Source organism: Carcharodon carcharias, chromosome 3 (genome assembly GCF_017639515.1).
Source record: "Carcharodon carcharias isolate sCarCar2 chromosome 3, sCarCar2.pri, whole genome shotgun sequence".
NCBI classification, from domain to species: Eukaryota; Metazoa; Chordata; class Chondrichthyes; order Lamniformes; family Lamnidae; genus Carcharodon; species Carcharodon carcharias.
Window position 1 is genome coordinate 24,884,456 of NC_054469.1, and position 27,608 is coordinate 24,912,063.

General features: G+C 41.6%; 1 protein-coding gene across 4 annotated transcripts in view; it reads right to left on the reverse strand.

Annotated features, from left to right (window-relative positions):
• Positions 1–2,399: 2,399 nt before the first annotated feature.
• Positions 2,400–27,608, reverse strand: part of LOC121276166 (Golgi reassembly-stacking protein 1-like) — a 33,280-nt gene continuing 8,071 nt past the window's right edge. For all 4 annotated transcript variants that reach the window (XM_041184240.1, XM_041184237.1, XM_041184238.1 and 1 more), the window contains exons 3-9: positions 24,553–24,756; positions 21,737–21,823; positions 19,503–19,633; positions 11,001–11,136; positions 8,221–8,350; positions 6,763–6,924; positions 2,400–6,069 (exon numbers count right to left, since the gene is read on the reverse strand). In XM_041184240.1, coding sequence (XP_041040174.1) covers positions 5,798–6,069; positions 6,763–6,924; positions 8,221–8,350; positions 11,001–11,136; positions 19,503–19,633; positions 21,737–21,823; positions 24,553–24,681 — 1,047 coding nt within the window. In that variant the 5' untranslated portion in view covers positions 24,682–24,756 and the 3' untranslated portion in view covers positions 2,400–5,797. The remainder of the gene's footprint in view (positions 6,070–6,762; positions 6,925–8,220; positions 8,351–11,000; positions 11,137–19,502; positions 19,634–21,736; positions 21,824–24,552; positions 24,757–27,608) is intronic.

The window sequence follows — 27,608 nt, forward strand, 5'->3', positions numbered from 1 at the left end:
ATTTAAAAGCCAATGGAAAATTTACATTCAAAGGGGAAGCTGGGCATGAGCAGAAAAGAGTTTTTGTGTATAGGTCAGAGGCACTTAAGGTCTAACCAGCCTGTAAGCCTACAACTGTGTCTGAAAAGGAACCAAATGGCAAGGGACCTCTTTTTGAATTTGTAAGGTCTTTGCCTGGTGTCTTGGAAAGTCTATGGCTTATTGTTACCACGGTGAAGATTTACCTGGGAGTGACTATTTGGGGATTTGTTTAAAAGTTTTTATGGTAGTAATTTGTAGACGTGTGTGTTTACTTTGTTGCTAAATTAATAAATGTTTAATTTAGTTTTAAATAAAAAACCTGGAGGCTGGGTGGTTTTATTCCTGAATTCAGGGCTGCATCTCAAACATACCAATTGAAAATATAGGTTATGACAGTTGTTCAAGTTTCCCTCTGGGATTTAAACAATTCCTAGCCTCTGGCCTGCACTTGTAGCTGTAGTATTTATTTGGCTAGTCCAGTTCAGTTTTTGGTCAATGGTAACCCCCAGAATGTTGATGGTGGGGAATTCAGTGATGATAATGCCATTGAATGTCAAGGGGTGATGGTTGGATTCTCTCTTGTTGGAGATGGTCATTGCCTGGCACTTGTGTGGCGCAAATGTTACTTGCCACTTGTCAGCCCAAGCCTGGATATTGTCCAGGTCATGCTGCATTTGGACATGGACTGCTTCAGTATCTGAGGAATCACGAAAGGTGCACATTGTGCAATCGTCAGCGAACATCCTCACTTCTGACCTTACGATGGAAGGAAGGTCATTGATGTAGCAGCTGAAGATGTTGGGCTGAGGACACTATCCTGAGGAACTCCTGCAGTGATGTCCTGGCGCTGAGATGACCGACATCCAACAACCACAACCATCTTCCTTTGTGTTAGGACTCCGATTCCCAGTGACTCAAGTTTTGCTAGGGCTCCTTTATGCCGCACTCGGTCAAATGCAGCCTTGATGTCAAGGACAGTCATTCTCATCTCAGGAGTTCAGCTCTTTTGTCCCTTTACAACCTGCTGCTGCAACGGGAGAGGAGCTGGCTGAGGAGGAGTTGGAGGAGCTGGCAGTCTCCTCTGATGAGGACACTGAAGGGGATGAGGATGAGGAGGTCGTCGAAGGCAACAATGACAAGGATGAGGCCCTCACACTGGTTTATGGCAGTGCACATACCCTCTGTGATGTTGCTCCTGTCATGGAGATGCAGTAGAGGCCCTAATAGTCGCTCAATTGCAGGGTGATGATAACGTCATGCAGTGAAGACACTCGTTAGATCTTCACATAGCCTCTGAGAATGCCTGACTCCTGTCTGGCTGAGGGCAGCTCACTTACGCTCCATGATCAGGGTCATATCACAGAGACGCAGCCATGAAACTTCAAAAGTATCTGATCCTTTGGCTGCCTTCAGCAGCACAGCATCACTGGTCACAGATGCTGAAGAAATGGGGGCCAGGCCCACCTTAAAGGTGCTGAAAGCACACAGAGTGACAATACTCTTGACGCCTGCCCACAACATTCTGGCAGCAATGACAAGCACTGTTGAGGTGCAGACATCAGATATGTATCCAGGGAGTGTGAGGCTGGACCATCACTTTGGTCTGAAGAGTGCACAAAGTACAGGGAAGAGGCCCTGGACTGAGATACCTGCCTTTATCTTGTACAGAAAGGTTTCATATCTGAGTGACTTGAACTCTGCTCATCAGAGCAAGGAACCATAGGCAGGAAGACATTCTTGGGAGTTCATTGACAATATGTACAAGTGATTGTCATAAAATCCCATCTGGTTCACTCATGTCCTTTAAGAAATCTGTCTTTACCTGGTCTGGCCTACATGTGACTCCAGACCCACAGCAATGTGGTTGACTCTTAAATGCCCTCTAAACAAAGGCAATTAGGGATGGGTAATAGCCAGCGATGCCCAAATCCCATGAACAAATTAAAAAATACTCTGCAATTAGCAACCGCTAAGTATGCAGCCATGGGCCCCAACTCCCATGATCTGGCCAACTTTTAAAAAATGTGATTGTGGGAGGAGGTCTTGCTGGCTAGGCCAGCATTTATCATCCATTCCTTATGGCCTTTGAGAAAGTTGTAGTGGCCTGCCTTCTTGAACCATTGTGGTCCTTGTGGTGTAGGTAATACCTACAGTGCTGTTAGGGAGTTCCAGGATTTTGACCCAGTGATGATGAAGGAAGGCTGGTTCACAGTTTTTGAAGAACTTAAATGCATACTTTAACATAGTTTACAGAATCTAAATTGCACTCAATTAATGCAGTGTTGTGATCATGGCTGTTCCATATGTTACGTTTAGATCAGGTAGCATTAAATTTTAATCACCAAATTCCTTTTCACAAAACTCTCGAGCACATTTTATATTACTAATTAAATAGTTTATTTCTTGCCCAATGTTCTATTCTTGTAGAACTACAGAAATTCAGAGCAAAAGGATGAAACCATCAGTTGTGTCCACTCTTCATTAGAAAAACATGAAACCCATTGCCCTGTACTGAGCCTGACTTCAAATTTACTTCTCTGTGAAAAGACATAATGATCTCTGCCTCAAATGCTCAAGAATCCATTATTTATGCACGAGCATGGATATTTATTATTGGAGAGCTTGGTGTTCATCTGCTTTCCACAAAGACAAGCAACAGTGTTAACTCAGCTGCCTGAATATCTCAAGCCTGAAAGACCCGTCTCTCAGAACAACCTCTGCATGTCAAACTATAAGGATTAAAGTGAGGCATCCAAATGAAATACTTTAATGTTTTCAGAAAAAACTTTATACGCACCATTCACTGGCCCATCTTCCCACATACGAGCTTATAATTTTTTTTTTGCCAAAATACAGATTTCCTTTGTCAACATTCAACTTTTCAGAAGCTTCGCCTGTAGCATCATCAAAATTACTTTTATGTATGATTATGTATGAAAAGCATCTATCCATATGAAAGTACAAAGATGTGGAAATTAGACTAGACCTTAAGTCTATAGGATAATAAATCTAGTCCAGCTGTTTTTCACACCATTAAAAGAGCTTTATACAGCTGGGTGGTTGTCAGTCAGTGGCACAATTTGTTAGAAGGGCCAGACAGCTATAATCTCAATATTCCATCTCAAACGTGGAAAGCTTTAACTTAGTAAGACATTGCAGGTATAGGCCCTGACAAAATTCTTCTCAACAGTAAACAGTAATGACCTAGGACTCCAGCACAGTTCACCTGTACGTGCAATGCCAAGACTAAAATTTAAATTTAAGAACCAGATAATTGGGAAATACACAACTGAAGAGCAAGCATTTTTAAGAAATATGCATTTTATGCCTTTTTAAAAAAAAGTTATTTGATATAAAAGTAACATCTGTTAATACCTTTGAAAGATTAGAAAACAGGCACTGAACACCTCAAAGAGGATGATGGTCAGTACCTTTTGGGTGTAACCGTGCTGATCAAGCACCTTCTGAATTTCCAGCATTGGCAATTTTTCCTTTTTAAAATTAAGCTGCATAATTAATAATGCAACTTGTCAATGACCCTTCAACAAGCCCATGTGAAAAGCCAGTAAGCACATTTAGTTGTGTACTCAACGGAGAGGCACAACTAAACACAAGGTAACAGGGGGACCTATGCAAATGTGGTAAGCGGTAAAACTGGCAAGGAACAGTCTTGATTTGAAGGACTAAATACAGTCTGTAGAAAGTAAGCACAAGTTGTCTCAGCATCTTTGAAAGATACAAAATATATCCTTAAAGCTCTGTCGTGCGATTTCATTTTGACTGCACATCTGTTCTGACAGTAGGTGTGTAGCTTGTTCATGATGCACTTAATGCACAACAGTATTTAAATTATTCCAACATGTAAACATGACTTTTATTAAAAATCCCCACTGCCCTATCTAAGGGCTATCATTTAATCAGTGTCCGTAACTTCAGTGTCAAATCGATCAACAAGGTCCAATGACAAATAGAGATTAAGGAGGAAAAAATTCCCACTTAAAAGGAATCATTCCATAGAAACTGTGCAAACAGAAAAGTAAGCATCACACTGATTAAAACATTAGCCCCCAATAGTATCCCAAAGCCACAACTAGTAATTATTACCCCTACATGTAGCATCACCCTCAATATTACATTTTCAATCATTCATTACCTTGTGCGTTACAAGGAAAAGCAATAAAAATAACCCTTGAACCCTTCATTAACTGGGCACAGTACCAGGCAGCACACTAAATTACCGTATACGCTGATGCCTTTGTGCAATGCTATGCTCCTGGGAAGCAGTGTTATAACTTAATGTTTCATCTACACAAGGCATGTTTATAGTGTTCAGCTGTACAATACTAACTCTGCAAAAACAAAATTAATGTCATCTACATATATTATTTATCTTTATGCTAGTCAAACAATTGATAGCTATCAATCATTGCCTGCAAAAGAGGCAGCTAGCTTTTTAGTCTTTGGCTTAAGTGGACTGGAACGCAGCAAAATGAGTGGCATGATATATGAAAGAAACTCCTCCTTTGATGATTCAGTGGATCATGTTTGAAAGTACATGCACGAGGACATCAGGTGAACACAGAACCGGGCTGGACTTACCATTCCCGACAAGGTCATATAGCCTACTGACACTTGCATGAAGACTGACTAGTCCCATGGGGAACCTTACCCCAGTAAGAGTCAGTGCCTTCAGAAGTAGGGAGGAAAATACAGAAAAACGTTACCAGGAAGTAAAGGCAACTATTGTTGCTTATGGATGTTGATTTTCTACACAGCACATCTGAGCTTTTAAAGGTTCCTAATGCCCCACAACAACCCGGATGGGGGGAAAAGTTGCAAGACTAAGATAATGATTCATTAATTAAGAAAGAACACTTAACCCCCAGACTATAGATGAAAGCTGGCAACTAATGCTACCCTAAACTTTGCAGCCTTCAAGTCCCTACCTGCATGCATGTACAATTGCTTTCCCATTGTCTCACTCTGCAATACCAGTCCAATTTCATTAAACAGTAACTTATTTTATATTCGTTAATGGGATGTGAGCACCATTGACAAGGCCAGACATTACCGTTGCCATTAAGAATCACTGAGAATATTTCAAACTAGGCAACATAATAGTGAAGTGAAAGCATTCGCAGTTACTTTGTGATGAGGGAGAATAAAAACGACTGACTTAATACGATCAGAGGATTCAGATGAAGCCATGTAATTTGATTGCAAAGCTCCATTCTACTCAGGAATCTGACAAGTGCTAATCTTTTACTGGCACAGTAGTGTTATACACTGAGAAAAATAAACCCAAAAAGATGCTTAAGTATAATGTAGCTGGAATCTAATTACAACCTTATATCTTTCCCAACACCAGCAATTTGAAACTTCCCACCACCCTCTTCTCCATGAAATTTAGGCTGTACTTATTCTTTACTTTTCACAAATTGCTAAACAAGGTTACTATATTTTTAGGAAAAGGTAGGCCTATCATCAGAACTTTAGTTTAGCAGCCAGCTGATTTGAATGTGAAATAACTAGCACTTAAATACTTCCGTATTCTTGCACCATAGAGTGCAATAGTCAATAATGGGCACCTCGTAATGTGACAGAAGCTATAGAATAGCATAATGTTGCCTTTGGACAAGCAGCAAAGAAAATAGCCTCAACATACGACTGCTTGTATTTCAAAAGGCAGTTATCATGTACTCAGATAGACTAAAAGTAAACTCAGGTGAGACATTCACTGTCTCGTTCGCTGCCGCCCACTGTCCTTGTGGCCTCTTCAACCTTTTGCTTCATCTTCAATCACAGAGGAAACATGGAGGTTGTTTTCATCTTGAGGTGGGCACTCTTTGAGATCCTCCGGCAAAGACTCTGTGTAGTCGATATCCACGTGTGCATCTGGTGGCGTTTCAGTGGAGGTGGGAAGCGACGGGGCAGTCAAGTCAGAGGCTGAGGAGCAATCCTGATCCAGGCCTTGATCTGTTGGTGGAGCAGTATGAGGTACAGCACTGACAGAATTTAAATCCTCGGACACAGCTGCAGTAGCCTGGTCTATTTAAAAATAAAAAGGCACATACACATATTAAGTCGGTCACACAAATTTCTTCTGACAGGTGGAATTAATGTTCTGCACTGAATTCTTCATTTTCCCTGCATTAGATTTGTTGAAAAAGCATTAGCTACTCATCTGTTGCTTTTAAATAATAACTGCTGGAAACCTAATTTAATTTGAAAGACAGCTAGATTGAAGAGCTGGGGAGCAGTAAATTTGTGGCATTTGAATTGTTCTGCTAGATACCATGACTGGATACCATGACTGGCATCTCATGTCTACCAGACTTAAAATATAGTTTAGGAAACAAAAACAAAATATATATTTTATAAACTCAGCACATCACAGTCTGTCACTACAAAGTAAAACGGTTCACTTAAAATTCAGAACTGAATTTTGATTGCTATTTTAAAAATTTTGAACCAAATAATACATATAACAATTTAAAACAAAAAAAAAACGCTTGATCGCTTTCCTGACTTGTGTTGGGAAGCAGTCGGGGCAGGACCAAGTTTGTCTGTGATAACACTGTGGGTGAAAAGCCTGCAATATTCGCTGCCTGCACCCACACCCACACATGAAGAACTGGCCACCTGGATGAGACACCGTAGGGTAGCTGGTGCCTGCGGAAGCACAGTCCAAGCAGGAGAGGAGGGAAGTCAAGGGAGGCAAAAAAAAAAGTTGACACTTACCAAAGTGGGGATCAAGTTCTTCAATGCTGAGAGTCCCATCTGTTCCAGGGTTTCTCTCCGTTATTATGTTAAAGATAGGCGAGGATGATGAGGACACGGCTACATTCAATACACTCGACAAGTTATGGGCTTCCAGAATGTCTGTGGATCCAGGTGGAAAACCTGTTTAAGAATACAAAAGGCAAACTAAATCATGATCCTTATCTGCACCTGCTGGGAACCCTATACAGCGCTGCATGACTGCAGCTACTCAACCTTGTTTGAATTGAAAGCTTTTTAAGTTTTATTCAAAAGCTTTTCTATATCTTGAATCAAGCCTCCAGAAAAATGAGTTCTGAAATGTGTAGCAGTGATACGCACAATTATTTATAGCTAGGTGGACTAACTTGTAGGTTCTCAGCATTCTCTCCATTCCAAGCTAAGAAATGCAGAGCAGTGGAGATGATGTTTGTCCAGAATGCAGTCTTCACTCTGCCGCCCTAAGAACTTAGGCCTTTATACTAAAACCACATTGTAGCAAAATACACTGTGCACTGTAACTGAGCTGAGTCAGCAGAGTTTGGGCTTTGGCCCAATGAAGGACCAGGGTCATATCTATGAGATAGTATCACCCCACAGTGTTTCCATTCCCTTAATTACAACACCTCAAAACACCATGGAATTCAAAAATAACTTGGCTTCATTTTTGTGGAACGTTGGTATTCATGATGGCTTCAAAAAATTTTCAAGTTGAAATCAGGGCATTATTACGTATAGAGTATTGCAGTTTGATTTTAGTAATCTATAGAAAATTATCTGCAGAATCTTAATGATGGTTCAACATTTGAAAATTTCCATCTGGCCCAATCCCAGACAGTCACTGCATGGAACACACCACTAGGGAAATCACAGAGGTGAATCTTACATTCTCAATGTGCTGTGCTGCTTTTCCTAAATTGGTAAAGCCAGATTAGTTATTTTTTTAAAAATGGCACACAGCACATTAAGGATACAGGATAGTATTGGAACCGAACAGGCTCAACTTCAGACTTAATACGTTGATCACCCCCATCATGCCTGGACATCCATGAACATTTATAGGAGCGTAGAATGATTAAAGCACAAGGTGGCTACTTGGCCCATCATGTCTGTGCTGGCCCTCTGAACGAGCAAGTAACCTAGTGCCACTCATCTGCCTTTCCCTTGTGGCCTTGCAATTTTTTTTCCTTTTCAGATAATGATCCAATTCCCTTTTTAAAGTCTCAATTGACCCGGCCGTCAGGCCAACAAGCATAAACAACCTCAAAACTGCCCTCGTGGAAGTGTTCAACTCCAGCATGACCAGCTGTTTGTCAAATATGAACCCATTTTGTTACAACAATAAATATCAGTGGAAAGAACTTTAATAGCTGATCAGACAGTCGTTTCTTCAGTTTCAGATACCGCAAGTAGAAAAAACTATTTTAAAATGTCCAGTACCTGGGTCCATGACACGCCGTATGGGAGGAGGGAGAAGCGAGCTTTCCATTGTTAGGTTGGTCAGTTCCTGTTCTAGTCCAGGACTATCACTCATTCTGTCAGTTGGTGAGCTGGGAGCTACTAATGGTGCCTAGTGAAAAAGCACAAAGACATGTTCTATCATGATCTCAACCTGTATTTAGTAGGGTGCGCTATCTTCAGCAGGCACACTTGCAGACACTTCAAATGAATCATTTTTCAAAGTTGCTACAATAATCCTGATGACTTTTTTTTTAAAAGAAAAAAACAAATTGAAAACGAGACAATTTTGGAGTATAGTAAAAATGTACTTTACCCAGATCGGGTTCATTGATTGATCTGGTAATGTAGCTAAATTCAACAGTAAAGAAAGCGTCTGATTTAAAGTAACCATAAATATTTCGCTTTTTAATGACTCAGTTCATTAACACTATTCCTCTCTCTACAGGTGCTGCCTGGCCCACTGAATGAATGTTTGCTTTTAATGCCAGTTAGTGAAGTCACATATAACTGAAGCTACAAAGACTAGAAGGTCTCATGTATTGAAGATTGATCTGTGCCTCATTAACTGATATCAGTTGAATGCTGGAATGGATGGTCTCAGTTATATTGGGCTCGGGTGGGGAGGGAACAGTTGCTCTCTGGTGAACCCCTGCTGAAAAATGTGCCTGTGAGACATTGTGTTGGGACAACATAGAGAGGTGGTGATACCGGGCTCTCTAATCTGGTTCAATAGCCTGTGAACACTCTCTATCGGAACTCACACACAAGTAATGGTGAATTGGGAAAGTGCTAGAGAACAGGAGAGCCAACACGGGTTTAAGAGTTAAATTGTTTTTGACTAACTTGTTTTAAGACTTTTGATGAATTGCAGAGAGAGTGGATGATGGCAGTGCAGTTTCTGTTGTGTGTATGGACTTAAGAAGCATTTGATAAATTATCATTTAATAGGTTTATAGCAGAACTGAACCCCGTGGGATAAAGAAAACATTAACAGCATGGATATGAAATTGGTTAAGGAATGAAATCAGAGAGTGGTGGTGAATAGCTGTTATTGACATACATTAATGACTCGGACTTGCAGGCACAGGGCACAATTTCAGCATTTGCAAATGACGTGAAATTATTAAACAGTAATGCAGATATCAATGTTCAAGGTAACAAAGACAGGCTGATGGAATGGGCAGATATGTGGGAAAATGAAATTTAATGCATAGAAGTACGAGGTGATACATTTTGGTAGACAGAATGAAGAAAGACAATACACTGAATTGTATAATTTTTAAAGAGGGTGCAAGAAGAGAGGGGCATTTGTGCGCAAGTCTTTGTAAGTGGCAGGCAGGTTAACACAGCACTTAATAAAGCATATGGGATCCTGGACTCTCTAAACAGAGGCAGAGAGCACAAAAGTTTATGCCAAATCTATGTTACACTAGTTCCGCCCCAGCTGGAGTAGTGTGTCCAGCTCTAGGCACCACGCTTTGAAAAAGGGGGTAAAGGCTTTGGAGAGGGTGCATAAGGGATTTTACTAGAATGGTTCCAGGGATGGGGGACTTCAGTTACGTGGCCAAATGAGAGAAGCTGAGTTTGTTCTCAGAAAAGGAGATTTGCTAGAGTCAATAAAAAAATTACAAAAGGTTTAAGGTGGAGTAAATGAAAAAACAACTGTTTCCAATGGCTGAAGGGTCAATAACCAGGGGCCACAGATTTAAGGCAACTGGCGAAAGAAGCAAGATGAGGAAAAACTTTTGTAGGCAACGAACAAGTGGCTAGAACTTAAAATTGCAGGGTGGTGGCAACAGCTTCTGTTATAGCTTTCAAAAGGAAATTAGATAACTACCCGAAGGAGAAAAAACTGCAGGATATGGGAAAAGAGCCAGGAAGTGGGACTAACTAGATTGCTCTTCGAAAGAGGTGGCACATGCATAATGGACTGAATGGTCTTTCTCTGCTGTACTACTCAATGATACAATGAACTGGTTCCTGTGAAAACATAACCGACCAACAGAGTAGCACAGGGAGAGGATGGACAGGAAGTAACGTTACAATATATAGTAATTTTCCTGGTTTACAAATGCATACACAATGCATCTAGTTTACAAGTGTTAGATTATCTACATCTGGTAAAATTATACCAATATGGATCTAAGAAGCTGAACAAATTGACACAAATTCGTTTCTGATGAGTTTCTATGCTTCACATAATTGTGAATCTGGTAAAGATGTACAGTGCATGTCTGTTAAGTGTATTAGTTTTTAAAATGGTGTATTTGGCTCATGTATATATTCGTCAACATTTGTCATTGTCAAGCCTATGACTCCCCCAGCTGCTTATAAACCAGTACTGCAAGGAATTTAAAAGGCAATGAAGAGCCAAGGTTCATGTCCCCTCAAGTTAAGAGGGAAATGCAGAGTCATTTTTTTCCCAAAAAGATAGAACACTGATTGGGAAACATTAACTTCATGTACGCTAGTAATTTCTTACATCATATACACACTATGAACGCAGGGAGCAGAGCGGCAGTGAAGGGAGCTGCAGTTCAAAGCCTTGGTCTCCCATCATCAAGGATGAGCAGATGATAACAAGAGGCAAAACTGAATCTCCCTTCAGCACATCAGGAGTGTAAAAAAAACAAAATCTGAAATAGCATGGCGAAATATTTTGATGGTAAGTGACTAGGAATTGACAGGTAGATGTGTTAATTAGGTAGGGTTGTGTTAAGGTTGGGGTCAGTGCACTTTTGGAGCCAGTGGTTACCCACCTCCGTGTATCCCTTTTCTGGGTTCTGAGGTGGGGTGCTTGCCACAGGCGGTGCTGGAATCTCAACCCTTTTCTTCGGTACGACAGGACGGGAGGGGATTCTGTGCAAATAGCCATAGCCAATGCCGCAACCTAAGCTGAAAAGGAGAAACATTAAGGTGAACAGTGAAAGTTTACTTAAATTAGCATTTATATATTCTCAAGGGCAATCAGGGATGGCCTTGCCAGAGACGCTCACATCCCAAGTACACATATTAAAAAAAAAGAGGCTACATATAGTGACCCCACAAGTAACAGCAATTAGCAATGGAGATGGTAGGGCAAATCCTCCGTCAATCACATCTGGAACACACCGCTGGAAGTGACTGGGGTTGATTTGATTTCACAAACAATGTAATTATCCTCCACTCACTGCATAGCATGGGAGAAATAATCCTGCTGTTTTGCTGTAGTTTTGGTCTCAGGTTTGAAAACTAAATTAAAACCACACATTTAACCTCATCTCTAACTCATTGACTAATGGTAGTGAACATTCCTTGTCTCCAACCCATTGACTGATGGTAATGAATATTCCTCATCTCTAACTCATTGACTGATGGCAGCGTATATCTTTATCTCTAACTCATTAACTGACAGGAGTAAATATTCATCTCTAACTCATTGACTAACGAGAGTGAACATTCCTCGTCTCTTACTCACTAACGAGTGAACATCCCTCGTCTCTTACTCACTGACTAATGAGAGTGGACATTCGTCTCTTACTCACTGACTAACGAGAGTGAACATTCCTCGTCTTACTCATTGACTAACGAGAGTGAACATTCCTCATCTCTAACTCATTGACTGATGGTAGTGAATATTCATACTAAAGAGATTCTATCTTCATCAAAAAAGCACTTGACAAATCTAATCAATTACAAGTACCTCACTTGTTGGTATAATTGGCAATAGGATAGCTGATCAGCTACATGGGATACAGTTTGCATCAAATAGAACCTTCTGGCTCATCTCCCATTTTTCTCAATCTCTAGGATACCAACTCTTGCTGGGGTACCATTGCATCAGTTCTGCAAGTACCTCACCTACACGACTTCTGTCCACAAGAGGTTACTCAGACAACGAAGGTCAGTGCACTCTCCAACCATGGAACTCATTAGACCAAGGTTCAAAACTGAAATAAAAATGGGCAGTGCTACAAAGTTCTGAAGGAGAATCATATTGGACTTGAAATGTTAACTGTTTCTCTCTCCACAAATGCTGCCAGATCTGAGTGTTTTCAGTACTTTCTGTTTTTATTTCAGATGTCCAGCATCTGCAGTATTTTGCTTTTATTTCAAGGTTCAATACTGTTCACCTGGCTTCCCACTTGTGCATATAAAGGATAAACTGGGACTCGGTGGGGTGGGGAGATCAGGAACTAGCCATTTTCTCTCACCCACCCTGTGACAGCTGCAACCCAGTGTTTGTACTGTTGTCTCCAGTCAGATCATCAATTTAAGCCCCACATCAGGGTGGCAATGGTAAATAGCTTGGGTTATTCAATGGAGGCAGAGAGCCTAAACAAAATGGGAACAAGAGATACAGCACCTCATTTGTCAATTAGGCACTTTACAGCCTTCCGGACTCCACACTGAGTTCAACAATTTTAGACTGGAAACTCTGTCATTTTGTTTCTTTCTCTTTGCATGGTCCGGTTTTTCTCTTATTTTTGCTTTCATATGGCAGCAGACACCTGCTCTAGACAGATCTTTTGATTGTGTTTCTGAACATGAAAATCCTTTGAAAAAGTTAACCCTCCCTTTCACTCTCCAGAGATGCTGCTTGATGGCTGAGTATTTCCAGCATTTTGTCTAATTCATGAACATTCAATTTGCACTGCTCCATTATTAAAATGTTCTGGTTACAGGTATTGTGGTGGTCACAACTGTTTTAGGAGTGTAATCGTGCAACTGATGGTGCGCAAGGTATTCAAAACTCAATTTAACTGGAGAAAATGAAGTTAAATAGATCATGGAATGTTTTGAATTGAGCGCGTGGCAAAGAAAGAAGAGTCAATCACACGGTGGGTTCTCATGGGTATAGAAGGACGTGATAGCCAGAGGCTTCTTGGATCTGAGCAAACATCCGCTTGTCCCTCTTGTTGTTGAAATTATGGCTTACACCATCATTAATACAAGAGGAAAACGTGACCTATAAACAGGAAGTGCTGGAACACCAGCACGTCTGGCAGCATCTGTGGAGAGACAGAGTTAACGTATCAGCTCTGTGATCCGTCGTCAGGGGAAGAAAAGATGATAGCTGAAGCGGCAAAATTAACATGATTGCAGAGAGTCGATCTGCCTCTGATACATGGTCGCTGGAAGCTTTCTTGGATAAAAAAAATACACATCGGGAGGGTTCAGATAACCAAAATGAAGGCTAGATCTGTCTCTTTGGTCTACCTGCGCAGTAAGTATGGCGAAGAGGTTTAGAGCAGCAACTAGAAAATTCAGAGGGGTAGGCAAGAGGAAAAGAGGCAAACCTTTCTGGTCATTCTGGTGAGCTGCACAGAGGTGCAATTGGACACTGACTGCAGTGAAACCGAGTGCTTAAATCTGGGATTTGATAAGTAAGAACTTTTAAGGGTTGATCACTCTTTAAAATCTATTCAAATTTGCATTTAATTTAACTGTAACAATAAATTGTAGTTTCTTTTTCAGTTTTGGCTAGTGATAAACAAAGTCCCTACCTAGAGGCATCTGCAGGGCATTTCATCATATAACTAGTTAGAATTGGTTCCCTAGCCAGCAGTGGCTGATTCATCTCACTGGAATGAGAGGTAATATAAATACAGGTGGTTTTGCATATGCCCAAAGGTGGCAGTGGAGACTGAATGCAACGAGACCAAGTGCTTAAATCCACAAATTTGATAATTGTGAGAATTTGGTGCCGTGAGGAGGAGGTGCTGTTCTGGCCCCTTATAAAAAAGGAGTGGTCCAAGAGGGACAGAAACAGCAAGATCTGAAAGCTGAAGCCCAGAGGCAATAAGGTGGTGCACTGGAAGTTAATTGGTGAGTTTTAGCTTTTTTTTCTCCCCTAAACTGCATAGAAGTAGTTTAAACTGGTGTTGGAGAGGTATAAATATCACATTAAATGTTTTGCATAACTATTTACTATAACTGGGGATAATCATTGAATGATATTCTAAACTTGAAACCTAATTAGTTAAATACAAACAAAATAAAGATGGCAAGGCACATGATGTGTTGCAGCGCTAGCATGTGGGAGCTGGTGGAACCTGTGGGATCCATGGCAATCACATCTACAGTAAGTGTCTGCAGCTCAAGGAACTTCAGCTCAAGAGTTGATGAGCTGGAATCTGAGCTTCAGAGACTGCAGTGCATCAGAGACAGGGAAAGTTACCTGGACACCATGTTCTAGGAAGCAGCCTCATCTCTTAGAAACATAGAAAACAGAACCAGGAGTGGGTCATTTGGCCCTTTGAGCCTGCTCTCCTTCAAAATGATCATGGCTGATCCTCTATCTCAACACCATACTCCCACTCTCTCCCCATGCCCCTTCTATTTCCTTCTTAAATATATTCAGTGACTTGGCCTCCATAGCCTTCTGTGGTAGAGAATTCCACAGGTTCATCATCCTCTGAGTGAAGAAGTTTCTCCTCATTTCAGTCCTAAATGGCCTACCCCACATCCTGAGATTGTGACTCCTTGTTCTAAACACCCCCCCCCAGCCAGAGGAAACATCATCCCTGCATCCAGTCTGTCCAGCCCTGTCAGAATTGTATACATTTCAATGAGACCCCCTCTCATTCTTCTAAACTCCAGTGAATACAGGCCTAGTTGGCCCAATCTCTCCTCATATGACAATCCTGCCACCCCAGGAATCAGTCTGGTGAACCTTCGCTGCACCCCTTCTATGACAAGTATATCCTTTCTTAGGTAAAGAGACCAAAACTGCACACAGTACTCCAGGTGTGGTCTCACCAAGGCCCTGTACAGTTGCAGTAAGACATCCTTGCTCCTGTACTCAAGTCCTCTCACAATGAAGGCCAACATACCATTTGTCTTCCTAACTGCTTGCTGCACCTGCATGCTTGCTTTCAACGATTGGTGTACAAGGACATCCAGGTCCCTTTGTACATTAAAATTTCTCAATCTATCAACATTTAAATAACATTCTGCCATTCAGTTTTTCCGACCAAAGTGGATAACTTCACACTCATGCATGTTATTGCAGCTGCCATGTATTTGCCCACTCATTCAACTTGTCTAAATTGCCTTGAAGCCTCTTAACATTCTCCTCACCTAGTTTTGTGTCATCAGGAAACTTGGAAATATTACATTTGATTCCCTTATCCAAATCATTGATAGATATTGTGAATAGCTGGGGCCCAAGCACTGGTCCCTGTGGTACCCCACTGGTCACCTCATGTCACTATGAAAAAGACCCATTTATACGTTCTCTGTTTCCTATCTGCTAACCAATTCTCAATCCATGTCAATATATTACCCACAATCCCATGTGCTTTAATTTTGCACATTAACCTCTTATATGGGACTTTATCAAAAGCTTGCTGAAAATCCAAATACACCACATCCACTGGTTCCCCCTTATCCATTCTGCTAGTTACCTCCTCAAAAAGATAGTTTGTCAAACATGATTTCCCTTTCATAAATCCATGTTGACTTTGTCTAACCCCGTTGATATTTTCTAAGTGTCCTGTTATCATATCCTTTATAACAGACTCCAGCATTTTCCCTACTACTGATACCAGGCTAACCAGTCTGTAATTCCCTGCTTTCTCCCTCACTCCATTTTTAAATAGTGAAGTTACATTTGCCGTCCTAAATTCTGCCGGGACTGTACCAGAATCTACAGAATTTTGGAAGATGACAATCAAAGCATCCACTACTCCCATGGCCACGTCCTTAAGGATCCTGGGATGTAAATTATCAGGCCCTGGGGATTTATCAGCTTTCAGTCCCATTAATTTCTCCACGGTTTTTTCAGTAATACCAATTTCGTTCAATTCCTCCTTCTCACTAGATCTTTGGTTCCCTAGTATTTCTGGGAAGTTATTTACGTCTTTCTCCATGAAGGCAGAACTAGAAGTAGTTGTTTAATTGCACTGCCAATTCCTCGTTCTCCATTATAAATTCTCCCATTTCAGACTGTAAGCTACCTACATTTGTCTTCACCAATCCTTTTCTCCTTACATACTTATAGAAGCTTTTACCATCCTCTTTTACAAGTTTACTCTTGCAAGTTTACTCTCATACTCCATTTTCCCCCTCTTAATCAATATCTTGATTATCCTTTGCTGAATTCTAAACTGCTCCCAATCCTCAGGCTTGCTACTTTTTCTAGCAACTTTATATGGCTCCTCTTTGGATCTAATACTATCCTTAATTTCTTAGGCTAGGTACTTCAAAGTTGGTCCATGGTCAGCAGCAGGTGGGTGTGACTGTAAAAGCAGGTATAGGGATCCAAAAGATAGCAAAGGAGGAGCCTCAGCCCTTGCAACTGGCCAAGAGGTTTGAGGTTCTTGCAGCTTGTGTGGACGAGAGCAAGAACTGCAGGGAAGATGAGCAAACTGACCATGGCACCATGCTGCAGGGGGCCATTCAAGTGGGGGAAGCAAAAAGAAATGTAGATGTAGTAGGGGACAGTATAGTTAGGGAGGAGATAGACACTGTTCCCTGCAGCCAAAAGAGAGAGCCCAAAAGCTGTGTTACCTGTCCGGTGTCAGGGTTAGAGAAACTTGGGAATGGGAGAAGGGTCCAGTTGTCATGGTCCACGTGGGTACCAATGACACAGTAGGACTAAGAAACAGGTTCTGCTGAGGGAGTATGGAACTAAATTAAAAGCAGAGCCACTAAGGTAATAATCGCTGGATTACTACCTGATCCAAGCAAATTGGCACAGGGTAATTAAGATCAGAGACTTGAATGTGTGACTCCAAGATTGGTGTGGGAGAAATGCTTGTTTTATTATGGGACACTTGCACCAGTACTGGGGAAAGAGAGGAAGCTGGGAGGGCCTTCACCTGAACTGCACTGGGATCAGTGACTTCGTGAGTCGTATAACTAGGGTTGTACAAAGGGCATTAAACTAAATGATGGTGGTGGTGGGGGGGGTGATGGTGGCAGGGAAGAAATGGGAAGATTCACAAGGTAAGATTTGGAAAGTTAGAGAGAAAGGACAAGGCAATAGTGCAAGTTAAAGATGCGGGCGATGACATCCAGACTGTGACAAACATAACAGCGAACCAGCAAATAGGGTCAAAATAGGGAAAAATGGTAAAAAGACAGAATTAAGGGCTCTTTAACGGAATGCATGCAGCATTCGTGACAAAATGGATGAATTGATAGCACAAATAGAAATAAATAATGGGGGCTGGTAAGAAAGGTCTTGAAGTAATCATAGATTTTTAGCTTCATATAGATTGGGCGAATCAAATTGGCAAAGGTAGCCTGGAAGATGAGCTGATGAGTTCAAGACAATTTGTTAGAACAATACGTTCTGGAACCAGCCAGAGTACAGGCTATTTTAGGCCTGGTAATGAGTAATGAGGCAGGATTAATTAATGATCTCATAGTAAAGGATGCTCGAGGTAAGAGGGTCACAACATGATAGAATTTCACAATCAATTTGAGGATGAGAAATTTGGGTCTGAAATTAGTGCCTTAAACTTAAATAAAGGAAATTACAAGGGTATGAAGATGAATACAGCTAAAGTGGGCTGGGAAAATAGGTTAAAAGATGAAGCAGCAAAGAAGCAGTAGCAGGCGTTTAAGGAGACATCTCATAACTCTCAGCAAAAATATATTCTATTGAGAAGGAAAGACTAAAAGGGTGCACCATCAGTGGCTAACTAAGCAAGTTAAAGATGGTATCAAATTGATAGAAAAATTGTACAATGCTGCATATATTAGTGGTACTCCAGAAGATTGGAAAAATTTCTAGAAACCAGCAAAGGATGACTAAAAAAAAATAAAGAGGGAGAAATTTGAGTATGAGGTAAAGCTTGCAGGAAATATAAAAACAGACAGTAAAAACTTCTACAAGTATATAAAAAGGGAAACAGTAGCAACAATGAGCATTGACCCCTTAGAGGGGAATTAATGGGAAATAAGGAAATGGCATCAACTTCGAACAAGTATTTTGTATCTGTCTTCACAGTAGGAAACACAAAAAACATCCCAGGAATAGCAGAAAAGCAGGGGACAAAAGGGAGAGAGGGGCTTAAAACAATCATGATCAATGGAGAAAAGGTACTAGGAAAACTAATGGGACCAAAGGCTGACGTCCCCTGGACATGATGACCTGCGTTCCAGTCTTAAAAGAAGTGGCTGCAGAGATAATGGATGCATTGGTTGCAATCTTCCAAAATTCCCTAGATTCTGCAAAGGTCCCAGCAGATTGGAAGCCGCTATTGTAACACCACTATTCAAGAAAGGAGGGAGACAAAAAGCCGAAAACTAGGCCAGTTAGTCAAACATTTGTCATTGGAAAAATGTTAGAAAACATTAGTAAGGAATTAGCAGTAGGACATCATAAATCAATTGGGCAGAGTCAACATGGTTTTTTGAATGCGAAATTTTGTGTTTGACAAATTTATTAAAAAGTTTTTGAGGATGTAACACAAGTAGAGTGGATAAAAGGGTACCAGTAGATGTAGGGGTGTGTTTTTTCTGATGACGGATAGATATGTAGGAAAGCAAGTCATGAGGAGAATACAAAGAGTCTGCAAAGCGATATAGATTGGTTAAGTGAGTGGGCAAAAATTTGGCAGATGGAGTATAATGTGGGAAAATGTGAGGTTGCCCCCTTTGGCAGAACAGGATGGTGTCAAGCTTCTCGAGTGTTGTTTGAACTGCACTCATACAGGCAAGAATATACTTGCATTGGAAGCAGTTCAGAGAAGGTTCGCAAGGTTAACTCCTGCGATGAAAGGGTGTCTTAGGAGGAAAAGTTTAGCAGGTTGAGCCTATGCTCATTGGAGTTTAGAAGAATGAGAGATGGTCTTGCTGAAACACACAAGATTCTGAGGGGGATTGACAGAGTAGATGATACCTCTTTTGAGAGAATCTAGAACTAGGGGGCACAGTTTAAAAATAAGGGGTTTCCCATTTGAGGAGGAATTTCTTCTCTGAGGATTGCCCTCTGAGAATTCTCTCCCACAGAGAGCAGAAGAGGCTGGGTCATTGAATATACTGAAGTCTGAGTTAGACAGATTTTTGACTGGCAAGGGAGTTATGGGGGTGGCAGGCAGGAAAGTGGGGATCAGGCCACGATCAGATCAGCCACAATCTTACTGAATTGTAGAGCAGGCTTGATAGGTCAAATGGTCTACTCCTGGCTCCTATTTCTCATGATCTCATTAATAGATTGCTCAAAAGTTCCAATTGCTGACAGTGAACAACAGGGGTAGATACATTCTCAAGGTAATGTGCTTTAACATAATGCAACTGCTTATAGATAATAGTCAACCAGTACATACCTTCCCTCTCCTCCCCAGGCCCCATTGGGCGTAACCATGACTTCCCTGATGGTATCTGTCTCACTGTTATAAATCATCAGTTTCAGCGGCTTTCCTTCAAAGGCCTCAATCAGATTGAAAAAATCTTCAGTCTAGTTAAGGGAAAACAGATTTTTTTTTAGAAAAAGTTTCCCACTTCTTCCTATCATTTCTTTCACACAAAAACACTGATCAAAAGCTGATGCAGGTGAGATTCAACCATCATTTTTTGTTTTCCCACACACAGATCGATTCATAAAAAGACAGATGAATTCTTTTGGGACCCCAGTTGGATAGATGTGCTGATCCCTGGTACAAAACTGTGGAGTGCTGAGGAATGAATTTGTTTATTTATTTATTTATTTATTCATTCATTCAGAGAATGAGAGCATCACTAGCAAGGCTGGCATTTATTGTCCATCCCCCAGTTGCCATCGGGAAGGTGGTAGTGAGCCACCTCTTTGAACCTTCGCATTCCATGTGGTGAAGGTATTCCCACGGTGCTGTTAGGGAGGGAGCTCCAGATTTCTGACCCAGCGAATAACTCAACACTGCAGGTACTTGCGTTCATAGAAAGGACTCCTGGAGCAGGTATCTTCGAGATCAGTGGGGTTCTGCATTCCTACAGCCACAGGAATTGCTGCAGGAGTCAGTGGCTGGCAAAAAAGAGCTGCTGCTCCCTTCCAACCCTCTTGTTTTCAATTCCGAAGTTAGTCAGGCTTGGCAACTAGGCGTTAAAGCACTTCAACTCTGTAACAGCTAAGTAACAAATTCTCAGCTGCTTACAGTCAGGTGCTTTTTAAACAAGTTAGCTAATACACGACTCTAGGTTCCCAGTGTCTCAGAATCTAACTTGCAGAAAACAGCCTCTGAGGTGGACTCAGGGTTCCAAGGCCACAAATGCCACGTGACTAGGGTGAATTCTTTCTACTCTGGTCCTTCAGAAGCTCAGAAATTTCAGCTGGCAACAGTGGCAAACATTTGATACATTTTGTATTGCGATATCATGAATGGATTAACGTCGGCACTAGAATAGTGCACAAAGAAATGTGTGTGAACACGTTAAGCATTAATCCATCAACATCAGCAAAGGCAATTTCAAAGCAAACATGACTTACCTATAATAACCCAAGATCAACATGACCACGACCACCCCTGCATCCCACCAAACCCCAGAAAAACTTGGAAGTAATGTGAACTGAGAGGAGGATAGTGACTTCAAGAGGACATAGACAGATGGGTAGAATGGCTGGACACATGGCAGATGAAATTTAATACAGAGAAGTGTGAAGTGATATATTTCGGTAGGAAGAACAAATGAAGACAATATAAAATAAAGATACAATTCTATAGTTGGTGCAGGAGCAGAGGAAGCTGGGAGTATATGCACACAAATCACTGAAGGCAAGTTGAGAAAATAGTTAAAAAGGCACATGAGGACCCTGGGCTTTATAAATAGCAGCTCAATACTAAGGAATGGAGCCTGAGTTCCAACTCCACCCAGTTAGATTTATTGTACACACCATGTCACTATCTTTGGCGGATTTGTTTTCATTTCAGTGTTAGTCAGGGCCCAACTTAACCCAGAGATGAAGTAGAGGGATAACTCTGGTGGTAGCCTCATAAAATTACAGATAAGAATCCAGCCTAGTTTAGAGCTCGCTCAAGGGATCTGTTGGAAACTCTCCACCCATCCCGGGTCATTTTTGATTCAAGCATCAGATGTGTTGGTTATGCGCTCACTTCTGATTCAGAATGCTGTGGATTCAAGTTCCACTCCAGAGACTTGAGCACTGGGCTCTCTCACCGCATTAAACCGAGACCCTGTCGGCCCTCTCAGGATGACATAAATTATTCCATGGCGCTTTTTCAAAGAGCAGCAGAGGAGTTCTCCCAGTTTCCAGTAAAATGTTCATCCTTCAACTAGCGTTGCAAACAGACTGTCTAGTGATTCGGCTTATTGTAGTGGTTGGATCTTGCTGTGCACAAATTGGCTGCTGCATTTCCCTTCCCTTTGGGAGTACTCCATCGGCTGTGTCGGGAGAGCACTTTGCGCACATTTCTATCCAGGCATAGGTAGATCTGTCCAGCAACACGGTTTAAAAATTTTGAATTCAGACAGAAGCCAAGAAATGTTATTTACTTGTCTGGCTGGGAGCTGAACCACAGCTACCAGCCTCAGACAATGGCATAAACGTACCCTGAGAGTTTGTTACCTCTTGCAGCACTTGATCTGCGCCTATAATGTAATCGGTTTGTGGCCTGAGACCTGCCAGGGCTGCCGGAGAATTTGATTCAACATCCTGTTGGGCAATAAGAAAAATAAGTGAGGGTGGAGAGGGTTGTTGACCTTCTGTTTGCTGGCGGTGTGACATCCTTTAACTAAAGGTAAAACACAAAGCAGCACCAAGCAAAAAAAAAAAGCAGAATTAATTATATTTTCACAGAACGAGGATATAAACACAAATCAGTAAAACAAAGAAACATTAAACTGTGAACGCTGCTCTAACGCCCACATGCAGCACCAGCGAGTGATACTCAGTCACATTTTTGCTCCTTTTTATAAATCCTGTCTTTGTAGTACATTGCTGATTAATACAATCAAAGATTCAACCTCCAATACTGTCATAAAGGGAAACATTAATCCCCTGCCACTACTACCGTACATCGCAGCACGTCAGTCAACCTGGCATATAATGCGATCCTTTTCCTGGCCCCAAATGTTACATATTTGTATCTACTTGCCGTATAATTCGTGACACATTATAATTCACATTAGCCTCAAATTTTCACCCCACAAACTTTTGTTAATTAAACTGGGACCGTTTTCTGTCCCCTCTCCCTTTGGTATGTCACCCATGGCGCTCCGCTCCCAGTCACCTGGCCCAAGCTTTCGCACCATTTTTCTTTCTAACCAGGTCCTAAAAACTCAAAAAGTGCAAAACTGCACACATGCAGCCCGCTCACAGTCTACACATGCGTAAAAGCTCCGAGGTCTGTCCGGCATCAGAACTCCCAACAAGTATAGTTTTCATAACAGTACCTCATAACTGGGCGCAAGGGATCAAGCAGGCGATACAGGCTGTGTTGCAAAGACGCGCAGGAATTTAGCGCAAGCCCATTTTTTGCATCAGATGTCGATGACCTTTCAAAATGGCAACCGCTCAGACCCAGTTCATTTTTATACTCGATGTATAAGTCAGTACACATTTTTGGAGGGATTTTTCAAGGCTTCAAAGGCTGACTTATACACCAACGTTTGCAGTCGTCTATTAAATATCGTCAATACTGCTAGAAGATGTTAAGCATCAGCTGCTGCCCTACTTTAGTCTCTTTGTTACCAGCTGCCTGCCTGGGAAAGAATTCCACAAATCAAAGCCTAGAAAGTTCGGCCACTAAAGGCAAGGCAAAGAAAAACAGGGATTGGTTCAAAGGGGGGGGGGGGAAGTGGCAAATGGATTTCAATCTGGAAAACTGTGAGGTAATGCATTTGGGGGAAGGCAAACAAAGCAAGGGAGTATTCAATAAATGGGAAGTTATTGAGAGGGGTTGAGGAAGTGAAGGACCTTGGAGTGTATGTCTACAGGTCCTTGAAGGTGGCAGGACAAGCGGATAAGGTGGTAAAGAAAGCATATCAAAAGCTTTATTGGGCGAGGTATTGAATACAAAAGCAGGGGTGTAATGATGGAACTGCATAAAACGCTGGTTAGGCCACAGCTGGAATTGTGTACACAGTTCAGGTCACCACATCACAGGAAGGACATAATTGATCTGGAGAGAGTGCAGAGGAGATTTACAAGCATCTTGTCAGGGTTTGAAAACATTTTTTTTTATTTGTTCATGGAATGTGGGCGCCGCTGGCTAGGCCAGCATTTATTGCCCACCCCTAATTGCCCTTGTTCAGAGGGTATTTAAGAGTCAACCACATTGCTGTGGGTCTGGAGTCACATGTAGGCCAGACCAGGTAAGGACAGCAGATTTTCTTCTTAAAGGGCATTAGTGAACCAGATGGGTTTTTACAACAATCGGCAATGGTTTCACGGTTGCCATCAGACTTTTAATTCCAGGTTTTTATTGCAGTCATGAGAAGAGATTGGATAGGCTAGGGCTGTTTCCCTTAGAACAAAGGAGGCTAAGGGGTGACCTAATTGAGGCACACAAAACTACGAGGGGCCTAGGTAGAGTTGACAGGAAAGGCTCCTTTCCCGAAGCTGAGGGGTCAATTACTAGGGGGCATAGATTTAAGGTGATTGGCAGAAGGATTAGAGGGGACATGAGGAAAATCTTTTTCATCCAGAGGGTGGTGAGCGTCTGGAATTTACTGCCTAAGTTGGTGGTTGATGCTGAAACGCTCAATTCATTTAAAAGGTACCTGGATCGGCATCTGAAGTGCTGTAACCTGCCAGACTATGGACCAGGTGGAAAGTGGGATTAAAATGTGAAGAAAGAAAAGTGTTTTTTTTTTCTCTTTTTGGCCAGCACAGATACAATGGGCTGAATGGCCTCTTTCTGCACTGTCACTTTTCTATGGTTCTGAGGTCAGAAATGGAAGAATGCAGAGTATTTGGTGCATTATAGGGCTGGAATTTGTTCCAGGGAGAGGGTGAGGCCATGGAAGGATTTGAACACAAGTTCCAGAATTTTGAGTTAGAGGTTTTGCCAGCCTGGGAGTTGCTGTAATAAAAGCAAAACAATGCAGATGCTAAAAAAGCTGAAATAAAAGCAGTTCTGAAGAAGTCATACTGGGCTCGAAATGTTTAACTCTGTTTCTCTCTCCACAGATGCTGCCAGATCTGCTAAGTTTTTCTAGCAGTGGGAGCTACTGTAGTTCAGCGAGCTGACATTGAAGTGGAAGAAGGGAGTCCAGCCAGGAGAGCACTGGAATAGCTGATGCTCAAATAATCATTCCCTATTAAGAAGTTTGAAAAATCTGCATGGTTATAACGATTTAGTCCTTGTTTTTGCTCTAAGGCACTACTAAGTTCCACTTACACAGATAACTGGGGTAGGGTTTGTTTTCATGTGTACTCACCAGCACATGCCAGATGTGTTCATGTGCACCTTCAAAGCTGCAGAAGCGAACACTGGCTCCTAACAGGCCCTGTCCACCCCACATGTTATTGGGGACAACTTCCACCTCCCGGACCCTTGCAGCTTTCATGTTGTACACTTCCAGCTTCACTGGCTTCTCCACATTGACAATCAGCAGGTCCTTAAAAGTGTCATTATTCTTGTTCTGGAAAGTGAAAATTATTTAAAAAAAAACACTTTTTAGTTAATTAATTGCAAAGTTGAATTGGGTTTCTTCAGGAAACTGCAGATGGACTGATAACATAAATAAAAAAGGCTAATGGAATGCTGGCCTTTTAGCTAGAGGAATAAAAGCAAAATATTGTGGACGTTGCAGATCTGAAATAAAAACAGGAAGCGCTAGAAAAACTCAGCAATTCTGGCCGCATCTGTGGAGTGAAACAGAATTAACGTTATGCGCCCTATATGATTCTTCTTTGGAACTCCAGTTCTGAAGAAAAATATTCATATTGGACCCGAAACATTAACTCTGTTTCTCTCTCTACAGATGGTGCCAGGCCAGCTGAGTTTTTCCAGCACTTTCTGTTTTTCTATTCTATCTAGAGGATTCAAATAAAAGGGGGTCAAAGTCATGCTACAGATATACAAGGCCTGGTTAAACTACACTTGGATCCTAAGGTTTAAGAAATAGGAGTAGGCCATTTGGCCCCTTGAGCCTGCTCTGCCATTCAATAAGATTGTGACTAATCTGATTGCGACTTTTAACTCCATTTTCCTGCCAACCACCGCATAACTCTTGACTCCCTTGTGGATCAAAAATTTGTCTTGAATATATTCAACAACCCAGACTCCACTGCTCCCTTGGGAAAAGAATTCCAAATATTAATGACCATCAGGGAAGACATTTCTCCTCCCCCTAGTTCTAGATACCCCTACGACGGGAAAGATCCTCTCAGCATCTACTCTATCAAGCCCCATCAGAATCTTATATGTTTCAATAAAGTTGCCTCTCATTCTTCTAAACTCCAGGGAATATAGGGCCAACCTTTCCTCATAAGGCAACCCCTTCATTCCAGAAATCAGACTAGTGAACCTTTTCTGAACTGCTTCCAATGTATGCATACCCCTCCTTAAGTAAGGAGACCAAAACTGTACACAGTACTCTAGATGCGGTCTTATCAATACCCTGTACAGTTGTAGCAAGACTTCGCTACTTTTACACTCCACCCCACCTTGCAATAAAGCAGTACAGTTCTGTGCACCATACCTTAGGATAGATATAATGGCCTCGAAAGAAATGCAATTGAGATTTATTAGAATGGATTCCAAGGACTAAATTACAAGAGGAGATTTTATGAACTAGGGCTGTATTTCCTGGAAATTAGAAGATTGCGGAGTGGTTTGACCAAAGTTTTCAAGATATTATTGGTACTGATAGAGAAGCTATTTCCACTGGTTGGGAAGTCTAAGTCACAATTTAGGTAGCCAGGCAGTGAAGGATATGTTGGAGCCTATTCTCTATACAATTACAAGCTTATATTTAAGCACAAATTTACAGATACAAACACTGCATATTGTACAACCATAATTTCAGCCTGCTCCTATATATATGTGAGCACAGATGAGTCCCCAATGAATGTTCACCACCGGAATACAATTAAACACCTAATTACTGTACAATCAACAGTCTCAGAGACAAAGCCAGACCTTTCGGAGGCTCTTCCACATTCAAAGGGTGGTAGAGGTTTGGCACTCTGCTTGGCACACAGCACTTACTGCTAGATCAATCGTTAATTTTAAAATGGAGGTTGTTTTTTTTTTAACCAAGTATATTAAAAGATATATATATTTATATATATATATATATATAATAAAAAGGGGAAAAGGCAGGTGGGTGGAGTTAGGTCACAGATCAATCATGAGCATATTGAATGACAGAATGGGATTGAGGGGCCAAATGTTCCTAAATGCTTGTGAGGGTTTTCCCGATACCAGGTACTTTTACATTCACAGTCTTTTCCCCTCCCCCTTTTCCACTCCTCCATCACCCCCTACACCTCAACCCCCTCCCATGGCACCTTCCCATGCAACCACAGAAGGTGCAACACCTGCCCCTTTGCTTCCCCTCTCCTCACCGGCCACGGGCCCAAACACTCCTTTCAAGTGAAGCAGCATTTCACTTGCACTTCCCTTTCCCAAAAAAGGGTAAAAGTGTGGCTCCAAATCATAACTGGTCTGCATCAGGATCATCTCCCTTCAAAAGGAAACCATAAGTGGTGGAAATTTTAAATACAATCTTAGAATACTAAAGCTACAAAGGAGCTCTGGCAACATCTGTAATGGGAACAGACAGCCATTGCTCTGGAGAGAGAGAGAAAAAAAGCTTTTCTTCCTCTCAAGTCTGAATGTTTAGGCAATTCTTCGGATACCAACTGAGCCCTGATTCCTCTTCAGCTCATGACCATCTCTCCAGCTAGCCTCACATCCAATGGGCACATACACTGCATGAATAATGCTGACAGAGCCAAGGATGAAGTTGAAAAATTCCTCGAAGACTTAGTAGGTTTGGCGCTCAAAAGTGTCCAACCAACACAGAGCTGCAAACAATGAAGCCAATAGAATACTGAACAACATAACCGAAACAGAACGCAAGAAAAAGCAGGTCATGATCAATCTGTACTGAGCTCCAGTTAGACCACAGCTCAAGTACTACCACAAAGTCCGGTGTTACCAAGGCTATATTCAAAGAACTTCCCTTGTAATGGGGTTGAGCAATGTAGCTGTAAGAGCCATCTTGCACAGATGTGAGCAGTGGGTCATTTTTAACAGCAATCCTTCAGTTCTAATAATGTCGATCATGATATAGTTTATACAAGTAGGGAAAATGAGTTTTGATTACTTGTAGAATTTGACATTTGTTCAATGTTAAGGAGTTTTAAAATATATAGAACTGCAGGGGGGTGGGGTGGGGTTGCTGGGAGGAGAAGAATTTTATTTCAAAAGAGAGAGAGTTGTCATGATCTGGAATGCACAACCTGAAAGGGTGAAGGAATCAGA